The sequence below is a fragment of the Mercenaria mercenaria genome, chromosome 13, assembly GCF_021730395.1.
Source record: "Mercenaria mercenaria strain notata chromosome 13, MADL_Memer_1, whole genome shotgun sequence".
In the NCBI taxonomy this organism is placed as follows: Eukaryota; Metazoa; Mollusca; class Bivalvia; order Venerida; family Veneridae; genus Mercenaria; species Mercenaria mercenaria.
The window spans coordinates 70,693,422-70,713,478 of record NC_069373.1 but is presented as its reverse complement, the minus strand read 5'-3'; the positions used below and the strand labels follow the sequence as shown (position 1 = coordinate 70,713,478).

At 35.9% G+C, this 20,057-nt stretch overlaps 1 protein-coding gene across 8 annotated transcripts in view; it reads left to right on the top strand.

Moving 5' to 3' along the window:
* LOC123528611 (prestin-like) overlaps positions 1-9,412 on the top strand; it is a 121,095-nt gene extending 111,683 nt beyond the window's left edge. For 7 of the 8 annotated variants that reach the window (XM_053522213.1, XM_053522211.1, XM_053522212.1 and 4 more), the window contains 2 exons: positions 931-1,040; positions 6,877-9,412. In XM_053522213.1, the coding sequence (XP_053378188.1) occupies positions 931-1,026 (96 nt within the window). In that variant the 3' untranslated portion in view covers positions 1,027-1,040; positions 6,877-9,412. The remainder of the gene's footprint in view (positions 1-930; positions 1,041-6,876) is intronic. The other variant, XM_053522210.1, reaches the window with a different exon arrangement.
* The last annotated feature ends 10,645 nt before the right edge of the window (positions 9,413-20,057 follow it).

The window sequence follows — 20,057 nt, the reverse complement described above, 5'->3', positions numbered from 1 at the left end:
CTAATTTGTTGTTGATTAGAAATAATATACTGTGAAATTATTAATACTCATTGGGGACTATTTATGAATTTGTGGATTTCAACAGTTTATGGCAATATGAACACTACATTTACATGTTTGTTGGGAATTAATTTCATGGATTGACCTAACAATAAAAATCCATGAAATTAACCCATACCCTGCTAAAATTTTATAATGAACGTATCCATCTTTAATTTGGACAGTACCATTAACTGTTAAAAGGGGTGCTTAACAAAAAGATTCTGACTGAATAGCGAACAGTGCAGATCTTGATCAGACTGCACAGATGTGCAGGCTGATCATGATCTACACTGGTCCCAAAGGCAGAATCAATCTTGTACAGCATGCAAAGGGTTAATTCCCCGTGAACATCTAAAATTCCTGAAAAAAGTTAAAATCCACAAATTCATATGCCAGTGAAACAGCTGTTTTACCAGACCATGAAATTGTGTGCTCACGAATTTAAATGATTTCACAACAGTCGTTATTTCATTGATAATCCATCACATCTGTGAGCATGTGTACTTAAAATTTTAGAAATTGTTCCACAGTCTGCAGTCAGAAATAACCCGCTGAATATGTGTGTGTTTAGGTTTATCAGCTTTTACAATTTTTCAGTCATATAAATGATGGTGTCTACTTGTAGCAGTGAGCACAATGCCCAGCTTTATAGTGCTGTTTCACTGGAATTTATTGCCATAGACATGTGAGATAATACCACATCCAGTCAAAGTATATTGACACAGGGCTGACTTGTCCTAGAGCTATACTGTTAAAGCTGATCACCAAGCGAGGTTTTTCCTCATCTTTGATATGATGCCGCCATGGAGTGAACCCACAACTGCACTCCTGACAATTTATACCAGTTCTTACACTAGCCAGGGTTTTATTTTATTGCTACATTTATAGGTTGAAGACTTTCAGAATGGTTTGTGTAAAGAGAAAAGAAAGGCAAGCAAAGTTGACTTCACTTTAGCAGAAGATTCAGATGAAGAGAATGCTTAAGCATAATTTACAAGGTAATATTCTTTCCCTGAAACATACAATTATTTCACTTATAAGATGCAGGGTAATATTCTTTCCCTGAAACACAATTATTTCACTTCTTATAAGATGCAGGGTAATATTCTTTCCCTGAAACATGCAATTATTTCACTTCTTATAAGATACCAGGTAATATTCTTTCCCTGAAACATACAATTATTTCGCTTCTTATAAGATACAAGGTAATATTCTTTCCCTGAAACACAATTATTTCACTTCTTATAAGATGCAGGGTAATATTTTTTCCCTGAAACATACAACTATTTCACTTATAAGATGCAGGGTAATATTCTTTCCATGATACATACAATTATTTTGCTTCTTATAAGATGCAGGGTAGTATTCTTTCCCTAAAACTTGCAATTATTTAGCTTCTTATAAGATGCAGGGTAATATTCTTTCCCTGAAACATACAATTATTTCGCTTCATACTGGATGCAGGGTAATATTCATGTCTCCCACCACACAGTGGTGTGGGAGACATTGATTTACTCCAGTCTGTGTGTGTGTGTCTGTCACAAAGCTTGTCCGCACTCTTAAGTCGAACATTTCTCATCCAATTTTCACCAAACTTAAACAAAATGTGTTTGACCATAAGACCTCGGCCAAGTTCGATAACTAGCCGAATCAGTCCAGGCGTATTTGAATTATGGCCCTTGAATTACCAAAAATCGGCCTTTTTACTCTTGTCCGCACTCTTAAGTCGAACATTTCTCATCAGATCTTCACCAAACTTAAACAAAATGTGTTTGACCATGAGACCTCGGCCAAGTTCGATAACTAGCCAAATCAGTCCAGGCATTTTGGAGTTATGGCCCTTGAATTACCGAAAAATCTGCCTTTTTACTCTTGTCCGCACTTTAAGTCGAACATTTCTCATCCGATCTTCATCAAACTTTAACAAAATGTGTTTGACCATGAGACCTCGGCCAAGTACAATAACTAGCCAAATCGGTCCAGGCATTTTTGAGTTATGGCCCTTGAATTACCGAAAAATCGGCCTTTTTACTCTTGTCCGCTCTCTGAGTCGGACATTTCTCATCCGATCTTCACCAAACTTGAACAAATGTGTTTGGCCATAAGACCTTAGCCAAGTTTGATAACTAGCCAAATCCACCCAGGCACTTTTGATTTATGGCCCTTGAATTACTGATTGGATCCACTCATCCAGACCATCTAATTGGATCCACTCGTCTAAACCATCTAGAGAAACTAGACATTTTTAGCTGGACTATTCGAAGAATAAGTAGAGCTATCCTACTCATCACGGTGTCGGCATCGGCGTCACACCTTGGTTAAGTTTTTCGTACCAGTCCACATTTTGACAAAGTCTTTACAGATAAAGCTTTGAAACTTTCAACACTTGTTTACCATCACCGTGGCCAGTTATAGGCAAGAGCACATAACTCCATCAAGGATTTTGGCTGAATTATGGCCCCTTTTGACTTAGAAATCATGGTTAATTTTTTACCATCACCATGTCCAGTTATAGGCAAGAGCACATAACTCCATCAAGGATTTTGGCTGAATTTTGGCCTTTTTTGACTTAGAAATCGGGGTTAATATTTCGTACCAGTTCATATTTTGACAAAGTCTTTTGAGATAAAGCTTTGAAACTTTCAGCACCTGTTTACCATCACCATATCCAGTTATAGGCAAGAGCACATAACTCCATCAAGGATTTTGGCTGAATTATGGTCCCTTTTGACTTAGAAATCTTGGTTAAGTTTTCCGTACCAGTTCATATTTTTTTGTAAAGTGTTTGACATATGGCTTTGAAACTTTTATTACTTGTTTAGTATAATAGTCTCTATCTGTAGGAAAGAATACATAACTCTGTCATCTATTTTGGCTGAATTATGGCCCTTTCTGGACTTCGAAATTGGTTCTGTTATCATACAATTGTCAAAACTATTTGACATATTGCTTTTAAACTTTGAACACTTGTTTATCATTATGATTTCCATCTGTAGGCAAGGGTACATATCTATTTTGATTGAATTATGGCCCTTTTTGGACATTGAAATTGGTTCATACATTGCCATTTAGTGCAGGACTTATCGAAATCAAAGAAATACAGGAACGTTGTTTGTCTTATCTATTTATTTCTTTTGTCTGAATATCTGTGGAAATATTTTGATCCCATTCTTCAATCAATTCTTCGAATAGTCGAGCGAGCTGTCATCAGACAGCTCTTGTTTATAGTGGCAGTTGTGGGAGACATGCGCTTTTCTCAAAAGCATCTCTAGTCTTGTAATATCTTTCCTTTAAACAGATAATAGTCATGTATACTCCTAATATTTTTAGTCCATCTTTGTATCGCAAAAGATTTTTGTCATGAAGCTTGGTTTTTCAATAGCAGGGAATTAAGAGAAAATACATGTCAGTATAGCAGTGAAAAAATATGTTTGTAATGACAAAAAAATATTTAAAATATGACAACAAAATAAACAGAGGACATTATAAAGAATAAACATAGAAATAAAAATAGATACCCTTAAGTAAATTACTTGATTCCTGTTGGGACATAATTATTTACTTGCCTAGGACAGTTAAATGCTGGCAGCAGATCTATCAGCATTAAATTAAAGGAACTGTCATTGTACTTTTGGAAGTACTGTTCCAAAGATAAACAATAAATCTCCTTTTATACATTCGTAAACACTTGATATTGTTACCATAATTTAGGCAGAGGTAGAAAGTTAACCTTTACGTTGCTAAATTTCTAAAATAGACTGGTCTATCATTCAATTTGGGCAGTACCATTTATTATTCAAAGGGTCATTCACTGAAATTTTAAAGACTGAATAGCGAACTGTGCAGACCAAGATCAGCTTCCACGTCCATGCATGATGATCTTTGTCTGCACTGGTCGCAATCGCATAATCACTTGCCGCCAGCAGACTAAAGGTTAATTAATTGTGATTAAACAGTAAATTTAAACTGTCTTACTGACTGTATTCAGTAATGATAGTCATGTCTAAGGTGCATATTAAGTGCTTTCGAGTCACAGCTTTTAGCCCAGCTATACAATTATATGGAAAGCTATCCTACTCATCCTTGCGTCGGCGTTTTGATGCACTTTTTCTTTTGTCTCTTTATCTCTGTAATTACTTGATGGATTTGCTTCAAACTTAGAATAGTTATTCCTCATCATCATCCACATCATCTGGCACAAGGGCCATAACTCTTGTACCAATATTTTATGAATTATCCATCCCCCCCATTTTACTTAATAGAATTTCAAGTTAAATTTTTGGTGCACTTTCATTCTATCTCAGTTATTACTAAATGAAGTTGATTTAAACTTAAAATAGCCATTCCACATCATCACCCACTTCATATGACACAAGGTCCATAACTCTGGCACCAATTTTACATGAATTGTGCCCCCTTTTTACTAAGAATTTTAGGTTAATTTTGATGCATTTTCACTTGATCCCTGTGAGCGGTATGTCCAAACGTATGGAGTCTAAATTCTAATAATACACGTAAAACACTTTGGGTGAAATTAAACCCCGTGGGGCAAACCCAAACTGGGCACAGGACCCTCATGAGGTATTTTGAACCACCGTGGTCGGACACCTGCAAACCCCCTTACTAGCCAGAAGGGATTTGATTCAAACTTAAAACAATTGTTGAACATCATCACCCACATCATAATATTATGACACAAGGTTCATAATTCCGGCACTAATATTTTATGAATTATGCCCCCTTTTTTCAGGTTAAAGTTTTGATGCACATTTTCTCTGTATTCTGTTATTACTAAACGGATTGATTCAAACTTAAAATAGTTGTACCACATCATCACTTACATCATACGAAACAAGGGCCATAAATTTGGCACTAATATGTGTTGAATCATGGCCCTGTTTTACTTAGAATTTCAGGTTTATGTTGTTGCACTTTCACTTTATCTTTGTTATTATGTCTCCCCCCCACCTCTCTAGGAGAGACATATGAGCCGTGACATGAGAAAACCAACATAGTGGGTTTGCGACCAGCATGGATCCAGACCAGCCTGCGCATCCGCGCAGTCTGGTCAGGATCCATGCTGTTCGCTGTTAAAGCCTATTGGAATTGGAGAAACTGTTAGCGAACAGCATGGATCCTGACAAGACTGCGCGGATGCGCAGGCTGGTCTGGATCCATGCTGGTCGCAAACCCACTATGTTGGTTTTCTCATGGCACGGCTCATATTGTTTTTGCAAAGGTCAAGGTCACAGGGGCCTGAACAAGGATAAACATTTCCGATCAATACCTTGAGAACCACTTGACCTAGAATGTTGAAACTTCATAAGATGATTGGTCATGCAGAGTAGATGACCCCTATTGATTTTGAGGTCACTCCAATAAAGGTCAAGGTCACAGGGGTCTGAACATGGAAAAACTTTTCCAGTCAGTAACTTGAGAACCACTTGACCCAGAATGTTGAAACTTCGTAGGGTGATTGGACATGCAAATTAGATGACCCCTATTGATTTTGGGGTCACTCTATAAAAGGTCAAGGTCTCAGTAAACAGAACATGGAAATCCATTTCCAGTCAGTAACTTAAGAACCATTTGACCCAGAATGTTGCAACTTCATAGGGTGATAATACTTATAGAGTAGATGACCCCTATTGTTTTTGGGGTTACTCTATAAAAGGTCAAGGTCGCAACGAACAGAACATGGAAATCCATTTCCAGTCAGTAACTTGAGAACCATTTGACCTAGAACCATCACAGGGGGCTGAACATAGAAAACTCTTTTTCAATCAATAACTTGAGAACCACTTGACCCAGAATGTTGAAACTATATAGGATGATTGGACATGCAGAGTAGATGACCCCTACTGATTTTGGGGTCACTCAATCAAAGGTCAAGGTCACAGGGGCCTGAACATGGAAAACAGTTTCCAATTCATAACTTGAGAACCACTAAGCCCAGAATGGTTTTGAGTACACCACCTCTACTGACTTTGGGGTCACCAGGTCAAAGGTCAAGGTCACAGGGGCCAATGTTAACTTTTTGCATGAAGGCACTTTACTCACGAACCACTGCACCCAGGACCTTCAAACTTCACATGCTGATAGTACTTATTGAGTACACCACCCCTACTGACTTTGGGGTCACCAGTCAAAGGTCAAGGTCACAGGGGCCAACGTTAACTTTTTGCATGAAGGCACTTTACTCGCGAACCACTGCACCCAGGACCTTCAAACTTTACATGCTGATAGTACTTTATGAGTACACCAACCCTACTGACTTTGGGGTCACCAGGTCAAAGGTCAAGGTCACAGGGGCCAACGTTAACTTTTTGCATGAAGGCACTTTACTCACGAACCACTGCACCCAGGACCTTCAAACTTCACATGCTGATAGTACTTATTGAGTACACCACCCCTACTGACTTTGGGGTCACCAGGTCAAAGGTCAAGGTGCTGTGGGGGCATTTGTCACCATTAGTGACAGCTCTTGTTTTTAACAAACTTCATTTTCTGGACATAACTTTGGTACTATATAAGATAATGACTTGAAACTCAAAATATATCTTTACCATCATCATCTGCATTTGTTGTAACAATCCTAATTCTAATTTGTGTATTTGATGGAATTATGCCACTTGGTGTATCTTCCTTTTATAGTAGAGGTCTCTTATTCAGACATATATTCATTTTACTGTCAAATCCCCGAATAGTGGAGCGCGCTGTCTTACAGACAGCTCTTGTTTAAGTATGATTTTAACAGAAAACATACTAATGCGGGTTTTTGGTGACTTTTGATATGTTTTAACTTTTATGAGATTATATTTCTGTCTATTTCAGCAGGAATTGTACGAAAGTGTCCGCTTTCTTGGTATGAAGTAAAAATGTCAGCAAAAATGAAAGATACAGAAACATGGAGGATTTTAAACAGCTTGAAAATTGTAGCTTTTTTTCTTGTAACATTGCAAAGACGTGCTTTGTTTATTTCTTTTCTTGTAATGTTTGGATCATTTGCAGGCTAATCATTCATTATCATTACCAGTAAATAAACAAAATGCTAGATAAATTAAGTTTTATTCATTCTACTGATGAAACTTACCTAGAATCTCCAGGTTAATAGTCTTTTTGCTCAGAGTTCCCTTTTTTATAAGTGATACTGTTGTTTAAAATGCATTTATTTGTTTGATGCCCATGTGTGTGTGTGTGGGGGGGGGGGGATGAGGGGGAGAATCTTCCACAACCATTAAAAAGTAGAAAGTTACCCTATGATCAAAATTGTATCCTCAGGAAAACAGACACACTAATTATTCGTTTAAAAATGCTTACAGGGAGTTACATTGACTCTACTTGTATGACTGGATCAGTCAGAGTTGTGCCTTAGATAAGCTTATTCCTTGGTGTTTGTCATGCAGTAAATTCTGATTGTTGATAAAATTATGAATTTGCATGTAGGCAAATGTTATATGGTAGTTTCACAAGCAATCCTTGAAATGTGAATTTCCCATATATGGGGAGTTTTGTATTAGTCTACTTTGAAAGATGGAGAGTAAATCATAAACTTTTTTACCTTAAAAAGTTACACAAAAGTACATGTATTTAAGATCAACCCCCGGGATTGGATATTTCCATATGTGGGTAGTTTTGATACATTTCAAAAATGTAAAAGAATCCGTAGGTAATGGTGTCACATGGTGCAGATAAAGTGTTTCATAGCCATGTTGTTTGTAAATAAAATTACCTTAGGCAAGATGAATTTCTGTTAATACTGTCTATGTTGTCTGTTTACATTTATATAGTATAAGTATTATTGATCATGTGCTGAACCACTGAAAAATTGTTGATGTTTATACAAAAATGGCTATCATTGCTGGGTTTTACAGTGTTTTATCATCATGCCATTACTAGATTCGTATTTATCATGGTTTGAAGTTTATCTGGTGTAAACTAGATGGTTGACAGGTGCTGTACAAAAATCTCATTAAAAGGCTGACCATAGTGTTCTTGGGTGACATTTTAACAAAAGTTTTAAGGGGCTAGTTCTCCCATTATGTATTATACCTGTTTAAGCTGCGAATCTTTGGTGGGGGATAATGGTAATCATAGTCCTCTTGCTTTTTAGCCTATTTCGAAGAATTTAAAGAATAAGTAGAGCTATCCTACTCACCACAGCGTCGGTCTTGGCGTCACGCTCTGGTTATATTTTTCATACCAGTCCACATTTTGATAAAATCTCTGAAACTTTCAACACTTGTGTACCATCACCATGTCTAGTTTTAGGCAAAAGTACATAACTCCATCAAGGATTTGGTCTGAATTATGGTTTTGTCAAAACTATTTGACATGTGTCTTTGAAACTTTGAACACTTGTTTATCGTCATGATCTGCATCTGTAGGCAAGAGTACATAACTCTGTCAACTATTTTGGCTGAATTATGACCCTTTTTTGGACTTGGAAATTGGTTCAGTTTTCGTACAGGTCAACTTTTTGTCAAAACTACATGTATTTGACATGTGGCTTTGAAACTTTGAACACTTGTTTATCATCATGATCTCCATCTGTAGGCAAGAGTACATAACTGTGTCAACTGTTTTGGCTGAATTATGGCCCTTTTTGAACTTGGAAATCAGTTAATTTTTCATACCAGTCCATATTTTGCCCAACCTGATTGTCATACGGCTTTGAAACTTTGACCAAAACTTTGACCACATGTATACCGTCATAGTCTACACATGTAGGCAAGACTACATTACTAGGACAAGGACTTTATCTCAGTTATGTCCCTTTTTGACATAGAAATTAATTAAGTTTCATATACCATTATATATTTTGTCTAAACTGTTTGATATATGGCTTTGTAACTTTGAACACTTGCTTACTATCATGGTCACACATTGCCATATAGTGCAAGACTTATCCAGTTCCACAAATGCAGGTACGTTGTCTTATCTATTCTTTTTCTTTTGTCTGAAAATCTCTGGTAATATTTTGACCTCATACTTCCATCAATTCTTCGAATAGTCGAGAGCGCGCTGTCGACAGACAGCTCTTGTTGTATAGAATCTCATGTGTAATATGTTTCAGTGCATTTACTTGCATATTTCTGTTAAAGTTATGGAAAGATCTTCAGTCTAGAAAATGTTCCTTGTTAAAAGTACAGCGCTTTTTTAACATTTTCTCTTATTTTAGGTTTCATAATTTTTGTGTATTTGTATGGTACAATATTTTCATGCTCTTATGTTTTGAATAATTATTACAATTTATATCGAATTTCTATTAAATGGAATGTAAAAACATAAAAAAATGTAACTTACATTGTATTTTTATACTTCTGAACAATTTGTATATTGCTTAATAAACATCGATATTTGTGAGGAATTTTATTATGCTTGTCAATCTTGTTGGTCGTTTTTGTCTCGTCCACTTTTTCTGGAAACGAGATTAAACTCATTTTACACCCCCATGGTGAGCCCTAAACCCCTTAGTGACATTGACCTTAAAGAAATTAGCACTTTTTAAAATATTTTTTGACGCCATTGAAAATTCACAAAAATGACAATGTCTCAAAACCCGTTACATACATTGCTTTGAAACCTTGTAGGATGGTTCAAAAACTCATTTTACTCCGCCATGGTGAGTCCTGGTACCACCTAGTGACTTTGACCTTGAAAAAATAAGCATTTTTATCCCCCGCCGATGAAATCGGAAGAGGGTATTGAAATGGCGTTGTCCGTTCCTCCGTGCGTCCGTCTGCAGCCATTTCTCAGTAACTAGCAGGTAGAATTTCATGAAACTTGAAATAAACATGAACCAACATACTGCGATGATGCCCGTCAAGTTTTTATCTGGGTCCACCCCTTATTTCTAGAGTTATGGCCCCTGAAATAGTCAAAAATGCGTGTGTGTGTCCGTCCGCAGCCATTTCTCAGTAACTAGCAGGTAGAATTTCATGAAACTTGAAATAAACATGAACCAACATACTGCGATGATGCCCATCGAGGTTTGTTTGGATTAGTCAATTTCCCTTAGAGTTATTGCCCTTGATTTAATGAAAGTTCCACGTCTATAGCCATATTGGTAGAATTTCATTAAACTTCTTTCATTCTTTTCCATGAACATTTATTATAAACATGTGAAGTTGTGTACCCACACCTGGGCACCCTCTTGCCTTGGTCACTAATGAAATTATTTGCTTCTTAGTAACATCCTTAAATTTTTGCCCGTTATATTTTTTTTTTTTTTTTGCCATTCCTCACCACAAACCCTTTCGGCTGAGGATACCAATTCATCGAGTTTGCTTGTTTAAATAGTTTTGGACATCATATCTATCCAGTTGGGGCGTAATCGTAGCAACGGTCCCTATACGGAATGAATGTGTGTATAAAACAATCTCTAGAACAGACTGACTCACAGTACAATACATTTACAATAAAGCTATGGATTTTGGTTTAAACATATTTTATTTTGCAATATTTACAACATGATTACAAATATACAATAAAGGATTGGACAGGAAGCTTTATAAGCTTAAGGTTGTCCTCTCCCTTTTACAACAATGTGCATATATAGTTCATGGCAATAGAAACCTTCAAATGCATGGAAAAAATATCAAACGTTTACTAAAGAACATTACACAGGTGTAAAGTAACTATTTATAAAGTTATCCGTAGTAGGAGATACTGGTATAAAAAAGAAAGAAAAAGGAACAGAAATAGTAAGAAATTGACAACAAAACTAAAGGCAATTACATGATGGAGTTACTATCACTTAACACAGTTAAAAGGGTTTGATATGCTATTTTTCATGTAAGCTATTTCTGATATGTTTACTTCTTGTAGATCAAAATCGTTTGGATTTAACAATGTAACACTGAACAGCAGTAAATATTTCTACGTTGGAATCATCTGATAGGGCAGGACTACCTTGTAAGATAACATTTAATGTTGGAGTACAAAACTGGGATATGATATTGAACAATTGTATTCTTAAGTGAGAATACCTCGGGCATATGAAAAAATAGTGATAAGGCGTTTCTACATCCCCGCAGTCACAATTTGGAGACTCAATAATGTTTTTAGCATAGAGCTCAGAAGATAGAGAGCTGCATTGCGTACGTAGCCTTGTATGAAGTATCTGAGATTTTCTTACTCCTGTCAGAAAGTACTTTGGAACAGTAGGAATGTCATTATTTAACATACGCTTAAAGGATGCTAGAGAACAAGCATTACGTATTTCGTCTGGAAGAGCGTTTTGAAGTCCCGTATGACTGATGGAAGGAAGGAATTGTAATAAAATGCAGTATGTGTGGACATAGTCTGAATATTTTCAGCATTTCTAAGAGGGTATCTGTGGTCTCTTCCTACATTAGATGGAACAAGGTCTGAAAGATAGGACGGTGTGAGGTTATTTTTCATTTTATAAAACAGCACTAACTTATGTTTTTTCCTTCTGTTTGCAAGGGTTTCCCAGCCAACTTCAGATAAAAGTTTGTCAGTAGAAACGAGTTTCGTTGTTCCAGTTACTATTCTTGCTGCTTCATGCTGAATTTTTTCAAGTTCCTGTTTTTCATTTTGAGTGCAATTGTCAAAAGTACGTCACCATATTCAAGAATAGGTCAATGAATGATGTTTGTAGTTTACCTCAAGAGAATTTCTGTCTAGCTGAAATTTTAACTTTTTCATGACATTTATTCGCAGCCAGGCTTTCTTTGTTATGTACTCAATTTGTGTAGTCCACCTAAGATCATTTGATAGAAAAATACCTAAATGTTTATGATTATGGACTTCGTTTATTTGCTGACCCTGCATTAATAGTGGAGGATGATAAACTCTATTTTGTTTGCGGGATATCAATAACGACTCAGTTTTAGAAGGGTTAAAGTTCACTAGCCACCTTGATGCCCAGTTTGAAATTTTATTAAGATCTGAATTTAAGATAGCAGAAGCAGTATTTGGATTTTCAACTACAATTGAAAGGCTCGTATCATCTGCAAATAACCTTATATGAGCTTGAATATCTAGGACTATGTCATTGATGTAGATTAAAAATAAAAGGGGGCCAAGGATTGATCCTTGGGGAACACCTGCAGTGATTACTTTTTGAGATGATTTACAGCCAGGAAGTATAACACTTTGTTTCCTATTATGCAGATATGAGGAATACCAGGATAATAAGGACCCAGAGATTCCAATAGACTTAAGTTTATAAATGAGACCCTTGTGCCAAACACGGTCGAATGCCTTACTTATGTCACAAAATATAGCCCTTATCTCTTTACCAGAATCAATAGCTTGTGAAAATAAATTGTGGATATATGTAAGTTGGTTTACTGTACAGTCACCCGGAACAAAACCAGACTGCAGGGGAGAGAGGATGTTATGTTCATGAAGAAAATTGAAAGTATGTTTGAACACGATTTTTTCAAACACTTTATTGACAGTACTTATGAGAGAAATAGGACGGTAGTTATTTACAAGAGAGGGGTCTCCAGACTTAAAAATAGGTGTAACATTAGCGTTTTTCCAACTGTTTGGAACTGTAGAAATACGCAATGAGTAATTAAAGAGGTCACACAAGGGGCCGGATAGTTCTAGAGAAAGCTCACGAAGGATACGATTATTTATCAGGGCCTGCAGCTTTACCTAGTTGAAGCGATTGTAAAACAGATATTACTTCATCTGGGGAAATAGTAATACTAACAAGGAGGTCGTGATCAACAGATTGTGGGTGTGGCAGCGGGGGTGCTGAGTTCTCATCTATACGTGTTTGACCAACAAAAAAGTCATTGAACAAGTTGGCTTTACCAAAGAGCTATAAAAATAAATAGATTGGCAACTTGAAAGGCATATAGAGCAAATCTCGCCAACCTCCCGTGACAAAAAAAACGAGATCTCGTTTACCGGAGCTTTCTCCACGCGCCATTTTGTATGCGAAAGCAATTATTCATCGGTAAAATAATTATCACCGTATGACCATGCTTCTTTCGATGGCAAAAGAAAACGTGTACTTCGTGTCTTAAGACCATTTCAAATTAAACTAATTTTGTTTTAGAAGCTAACATGTATTTTAAATGTAGTTTTAAAGGTACAAATTGTAACTCCATGCTCGCCGATGTTTGTTTTTAGTAAGATAACGCCGAATCACGCTCTGACACGAGCTCACGCGAGATTACATCCAGTTGCCATTCTGTGTATTTTATACTTCTTTGGCTTTACCAGGCATATCTTCAATAATTTTATCATCATATGACAAGGGAGGAATAGAGGAGGAGGAATATGGTTTTATGAAAGATTTCAAACAAGACCACCAAGTTTTGTTGGTTTGAGATTCTGATTTTAACTTTTTAGAAAGAAGATCCAACTGTTGACTCTTTGCAACACGGATTTTGTTAACTATAAGATTGCGGAGGTTTCAAAATTTTTCCCAGTGATACGGAGTGTTTCTTTGTCTTGCCTTTCTATAGTAACGTTTACGTTTCCTAATTAGTAATCTGATTTCATTCGTGAACCAAGACGGTTCACCCTCTCTGATCAGTACTTTTCTGTTCGGGATACATAGTTTGGCATTCTCAATAATTTTATTTGCAATGTTTTCCGTGTACTTATCCATATCCTCATGTTTGAGAGAGTCTCAGTCAAATGTTGATGTTATTTGCCTAAGTCTGTCGTAGTTACCCTTATCGAATATCCAAACGTGGCGGTAAAATGGTGGAAATTTTGCCTTTTTAAGGTTTAAAAGTCCATAAACTGGGCAGTGGTATCTAACGTTTTGAGGAAGAAAAGGGTCACCAACGCCACTTATGTGTATTAAGTTTTTATTTGAGGTAAAAATTAGATCAATGATTGAGGATGATGTCTCAGTGAAATGTGTAGGTGTATCAATTTACTGCGTCAAGGAGAACTGGTCACATATATACTACTGACTTTTTTGTTAGAAACCTGGTTGGCTATGTTAAGATTAAAGTCACCGGCAATAATGATGTTTTCAATACCTGTATCAAAAGCAAGATGAATAGAGTCTAATATCAAAGAGTGTTGAAAGGCATCAGTATTTGGTGGCCTATAAAATGTACCGAAAAGAATATGTTTGTTAGAAACTACTATTTCAATCCAAAGACATTCCACACCGTTGATTTCAAGATCACGCCTTCTTCTATAGTATAGATACTGTTTCACATAAAGAATAACGCCTCCATATCCGTCTGCTCGGTCCTTTCTCTCAGGAAGTGAAAAAGACTCCAAAATTAATTCGTCGTTAGGAAAATCTCTATGTAACCATGTTTCTGAAAAAGCTAAGATATCGAAGTCCTTTAGCTCTGCATAAAGGGAATCTAACTTTAAAGCTATACTTTGAACATTTAAGTGGATAAAGGAGATGTGTTTGGAGAGATCAGTATGCTCCGTAAAGGTCGATAGTGAGGATGATGACAATATGGAATCATTCGATCCAGGTTCTGGGTTTAGATGTACATCACCTGATAAAAGTATAAGTGAATGAATATTCCAAATTTGGACGGATATAAACAGTATAGCAATAGAGCCAAAGAGCAAGGATGAGAAATATATGTTTTTAATCTGCTTTTGGCTGACTGGGTATCTGCGACTGTTCAACTGAACCTTAAGGTTGTGTAATGTTGTATAGAAGAAGAAAAGATCCGAAATTATAGCAAATGGCAGATAACTATCACAGCAAGAATAAAACAATAACCATACCAGAAAAAGAAATCTGAAGCTATGGATTTTCTTGGACATTAGTCTCTATTATGAGTTCAAAGAAAAAAGTGGCATTAGCTACTTCTATAGAAATAGTTTCTTCCTTTTAGAGCAATTTGAATTATCCTCGCAAGTAAAAATGGATAGAAAACACAAAATTAATCCTTTATAAGTTTAACTGAATAAATGAGAGAAGAAAGAACGACAGAAATAGAAAGACAATAGAAAAGAAATCGGAGGAAGAAAAAAATACAAACCATTTTGACGTGCCCCTCTGAAAACCCGCGCTAACAATAATATGTAGTCGTGTGCAAAGTGAACTGAGCATAAACAGTGCCCAGGGATTACATGTTTTGATTACATGTAATTCTTGAAGGGTGGATGCATTGTGTAAGATTGTCAAACATGTTTTGTACGAGCTCATTAGAGTTACCGGGTGTTGCACTGCACCGCTGTTCTATGCAGTTATTCTTTTATGTTACATAGTTTGTGGAGACAATTCATACAAATGCCGATTAAACTCGATGACTGAGCGATAGACTTTGGTCAGTAGTTACGCATCGGACTCAGTTGCTGTATCTCATATGACGATACCGTTGACTAGTGCTGGCTGTGACTTTTCTCGGGTAGGGACACGCACCCGAAGATAATGTGTACAATATCTGGATGGTACAGCAACTTAACTTCCCTATCTTCTGTATTTTCTATCACACCCAAGTTTTGGATTGGATCGGTTGGACGCTGTAGGCTTAAAAGATCAGCTTCACCTCGCCCCGCCCCGCCCCTCACCTCTCCGCCCCTTGGGCCGAATTATTTCCAAACGAGTTTTTCTCCAGAATGACACCCGGCCACCTGTGCCTGGTAGGGCCATCTTATGTTTTGCTGGAGCTTGGGGCTCCCGAACTTAAAGTCAGCAAAAAATTACGAAAGCCGCTTCGGGACAACTTTAAGACTCGCTCACGAGTACACACGACATTTTACCTCGAGAGCACAACATCTTGTCTCGAGAGCACGACATCTTATCTCGAGTGCACGGTATCTTATCTCGAACGCACGACTTCTTATCCCGATCGTCCGACATCTTTTTTCGAACTCACGGCATCTTAATTCAATCGTGCGACATTTACGTCGATCACTGGAGATAGAAAAAAAACAATAGCGCGATTTCTAGTCGCATCTTCAAAAACAACAGCTTTAAAAACAGATAATTTTATTTTGTTCAACATTAAGGAGAATGCAAGCAGCTTGCAGTTTTGTTAAGGTGAAGAAGGTGTAATGAGCGGGATTTTCAAAAACAAGTTACATCCTAGATAACATACGTAGATAAGAGATCTTCACCCGATGTACAATTATTGAAAAGATCATTTGCACACTTTTTACGCAAATAACGTCGAAATTTCACCTTTAACGTTTTCATGGCGATTAATTTAGTCTCGGGGCATTCATTTTATCTAAAAAGTATTTTTTTTTTCATTCTATATAATATGCCAGTCGAAACCTACACGGTGATGTAATTTTTAAATACATACTCCCGCTATTCGCTGAAGGAATGCTTATTTTATGCAAAAATCATGCCAAAATCTGTCTATGAAATTATTGTTTTCGTGCGGAATGACTAAGTAGTGGACAAAAACAGGTCCATAGAATTTTTTAAAAAACTAATACTGTCTTATAATTTTATTTTACTGTAAAATGAGCAAATAAAAATCAGGGGTCACGGACTTCGTTTTCGCAGTATTGTCATAAACTTTACTCTACCCCCATTTTCTTGTGCATTTTTCAAACATAAAAAATCAAAAGAAAATCATTTGATAAATTAATGAAATACACTTCTACCAGACAAATGTTAGTCCACAGCGACACTGACTGCACGCGAGTTTGTTAAGTGATAAGTTTGAGGCTGACTCTTTCCGATTAATTAAGTTGTAGCCATAAATCTTAGCATGTGTTGTTCCAAAATCTGACCTCTACGAAAATGACGTTTCTTGTATAAATTGGGAGCATGCATTTACTGGTCCATAGAATTTTTTTTAAAATTTACACAATTATTTTAAAGGCATTTCTCAGCAAAATAACGAAAAAAAAGTCCTTGACTACCGACTTCGTTTTCGAGCTACGAAGTCGCAAAAAATGATAAAGTCTCAAATGGCGCTTTGGGCGGCGTTTGACGTTGCGCATTTTCCCGCTTTTTTCTGACGTTACGCAAACGTCTTATTATTAAAACAGTGTATGATGTTTGCAAATAGATATTTATCCATTCCGTTTTAAAAAATCTAATATTTTCTAAAACATACTTTCATTCTTGTATTTCCAAATCATTATATTTCATAGTTGTCTTTATCACGTGAATATATGTGGTAATTTTCAAGTTACCCATTTAGGTTGTACAATTGCGAAACAAAACATAATTAAGCAAATGCATATACATGTATATATACAAATATTCGGTCGGAAATAATCTTAATTTTCATTGTATTCCGTGGTGAAAAGAAAGCCGTACATTTTTGCGGCATGAAATGTTGGGACATATTTCAAGAAGATGTGTTTTTAAGTATAATAAGTACGGTGCAGCTGGTGGTAAATGATTTCTTTGCATAGAGAATGTAACAATAGGAAATATATCTTTTTATGTGCCCTATCCAAGTTATGTTTGGTCGGGGCAGTTAGTGTTCTCGCCCGTCCGTCCGTCAGTCCGAAAATATACAGAAAATTGTGTCGCATGTATTTCATTAAGTGCTTCAAGATTTTTGTTACATTTATTTTAAAAAATGATAGAAACATGAAACCATGTAGGAATAATATGCAGCATGTAAAGTTGTAACATATTCGGGACTGAGCGACCGCCAAAAGCTTGCTTTATATAATTTATCTTTTGGAGAACTACTGCATCTAAACAAACCTGCTACAGAGATGTTGTCAGTAATAAATGTTGAGCAAGTTGATACCGTTAGGGAGTTCGGAAACAATAACAGTTAAACTGTCGGTAAATCATTACTACCTACAATACAAAACAAAACGCAAACCTCAAAAGTTTTTCATAATTTTTCATTTTTATTATGACAATGCGTTTGATAACTGCTATGGTTGTATGTTATACAGCAATGACGTAAAATGTCTCATTGATAAATAAAATTTATACACATCAGCAGTCTTCAAAAAATATATGAATTTTGACATGCCTTTCATAATTTTCAAAAACTTCACGAAAATTATTCTTATAATACAGGTAATAAACAGCTATACTACAAGTTTTCGGGGTGGTGGGTGGAGGGGATACCATTTAGGAGCTTCCGAAATAAATGTGTTTTCAAAACTTCATACGCAAACGTATTCAGTCAACCTTTTCTTCAGCATAGTTTTAAGGGGACGCATACTTTGAAATTAGAAAAAAAGTGGGTGGGGTATTATAAAATTTACCTGCAAAAAAGTACAAGGTTTTGGTAAATGAAATGAATACTGTTTCAACTGTTATAAGTACACAAAGGATTGCTCACTAAAATAAAAATGAGAAAAACTGAAACAAGAAAGTTATTGTTGAATTACATAACACTTCTTGTGTACATTCAAAGTCAACAATTAAGACTTTTTGGTGCGAAAATAATAGTGCTTCACTTTGTCCAAACATTTATCAATGTCCTACAGATTCTAATTTAAAGAAAGAATGTGAAATAAGTTCACTGTCTTGATTTTCATTTCGCATATGTGAGCTAAAACACATTATTTAGTTTGTTTACAAAGTAGTGCATAAGAAAAGATACGGTGGTCAAGGAATGCCACATTACAAAACTAAAAGAGTATATTCCCCTTAATACATAAAACAGTTATCGTTACAGAAGTCTAGTGGCTTACAATAAAGGCCTAGAAATGTTGCCATTATTAATTTTTAACTTGGTATTCATGAACTAATAAATATCAAAACACATTCAACAAACTTTTGAATTGTATTGTCTTAAAAATCCCTAAAATAAGGTATGAAATTTGGTTGAGAGGTCCAATCAATGTTTACATGTGCAAAAGCAACATTCTAATCTTGTTCACAAAAGTTACTAATAAACAGCAGGAATGTCAATGATCAAAACTGGACGAATATACAGTTATCCTCACTTTAATGTCATTTATAATTTGTCCTTGAATTCTCCACCATACTTTTCATAATTCTGTTTGCACGAGTTGCACGAGAATGCTGTCATTCACGTAAAAAAACGGGGTCAAATAAGTTGTAAATGCAATATCATCTAAACGTAATTAATGGATTATGCAGTTCAAGATAAACTTTATCTCATAACGTAACGAACATGTATAATGTTGTAACAACAACTTTACTTACACTGATTTAAGTAGCAGTCGGTTTATAAGTGACTTTATTGATTCATTTTGTGTTTTGTTATTGTTGTCAAAAAGTATAACGGAAGTGCCTCACAACTGAAGCGGAAACCAGTTTGATGCGCAAAGTAGTCCACTGTAAGTAATATTATTTGACAAATGTCCACAGAAATTAATAATTTTCTAATATTAAAGACGAATATCTGAATAGGATTCATTATTTGATAAGAAATTATAATCATCGACATGTTTTTTTAAAAATCGTACACGTGCTGACACCTAAGTTGTCTCCCGTTGTTTATTAGAGTTACCTTTCGTCCGGCGCAGTAATACATTTGCAGTGAATCGCCGAGAAGTCGTGGGAAAATTAATCAAAGGCCTGAATGGCCTGAGTCGGATAATGATTGATGTACTGACAGTATAGTCTACCAGTTTCAGTTTTGTTTTTGTTTTTTTTTCTTAAAATTTCATAACACAGCTCGATATTTACCCAAAATATTATATCCGGATACGATTACACTTTTCTCCAGTTTGAACAATATATTTTACAAATTGTGATGATACGAAGACATTTAGCAGCAATTGGCAGTATCTGACATTGAAGTTTACGGTTAAATTACCTCTTATTTAAATCTTTCATAAAAAAATTATTTCGTTTCGCCAAACATAGACGATCTACTTTCGATTTCAAAAACTACAAGAAAATACAATTTAATGTTTCGCCGATTTGTTTATTTCTCGAAAAATAAGAATTAAAATCATTTTTAATATCTGTAGTAACTAAACAAACCAGTAAGAGCTTCTTCTTCCGATAATTTATCCGTTTACTGACTGCAAAATTCATGTGTGTGTGTGTAGAAACCCACGCAAAGTTTATAGAAATCATACGATGCGTGTATACGTTCAATGTGGGAGAATTAAGGCTGATCGGGATCGGCTATGTTACCTAACGCATCCAGACGATTCAGATTTTGTTTTTAAAAAAGCAT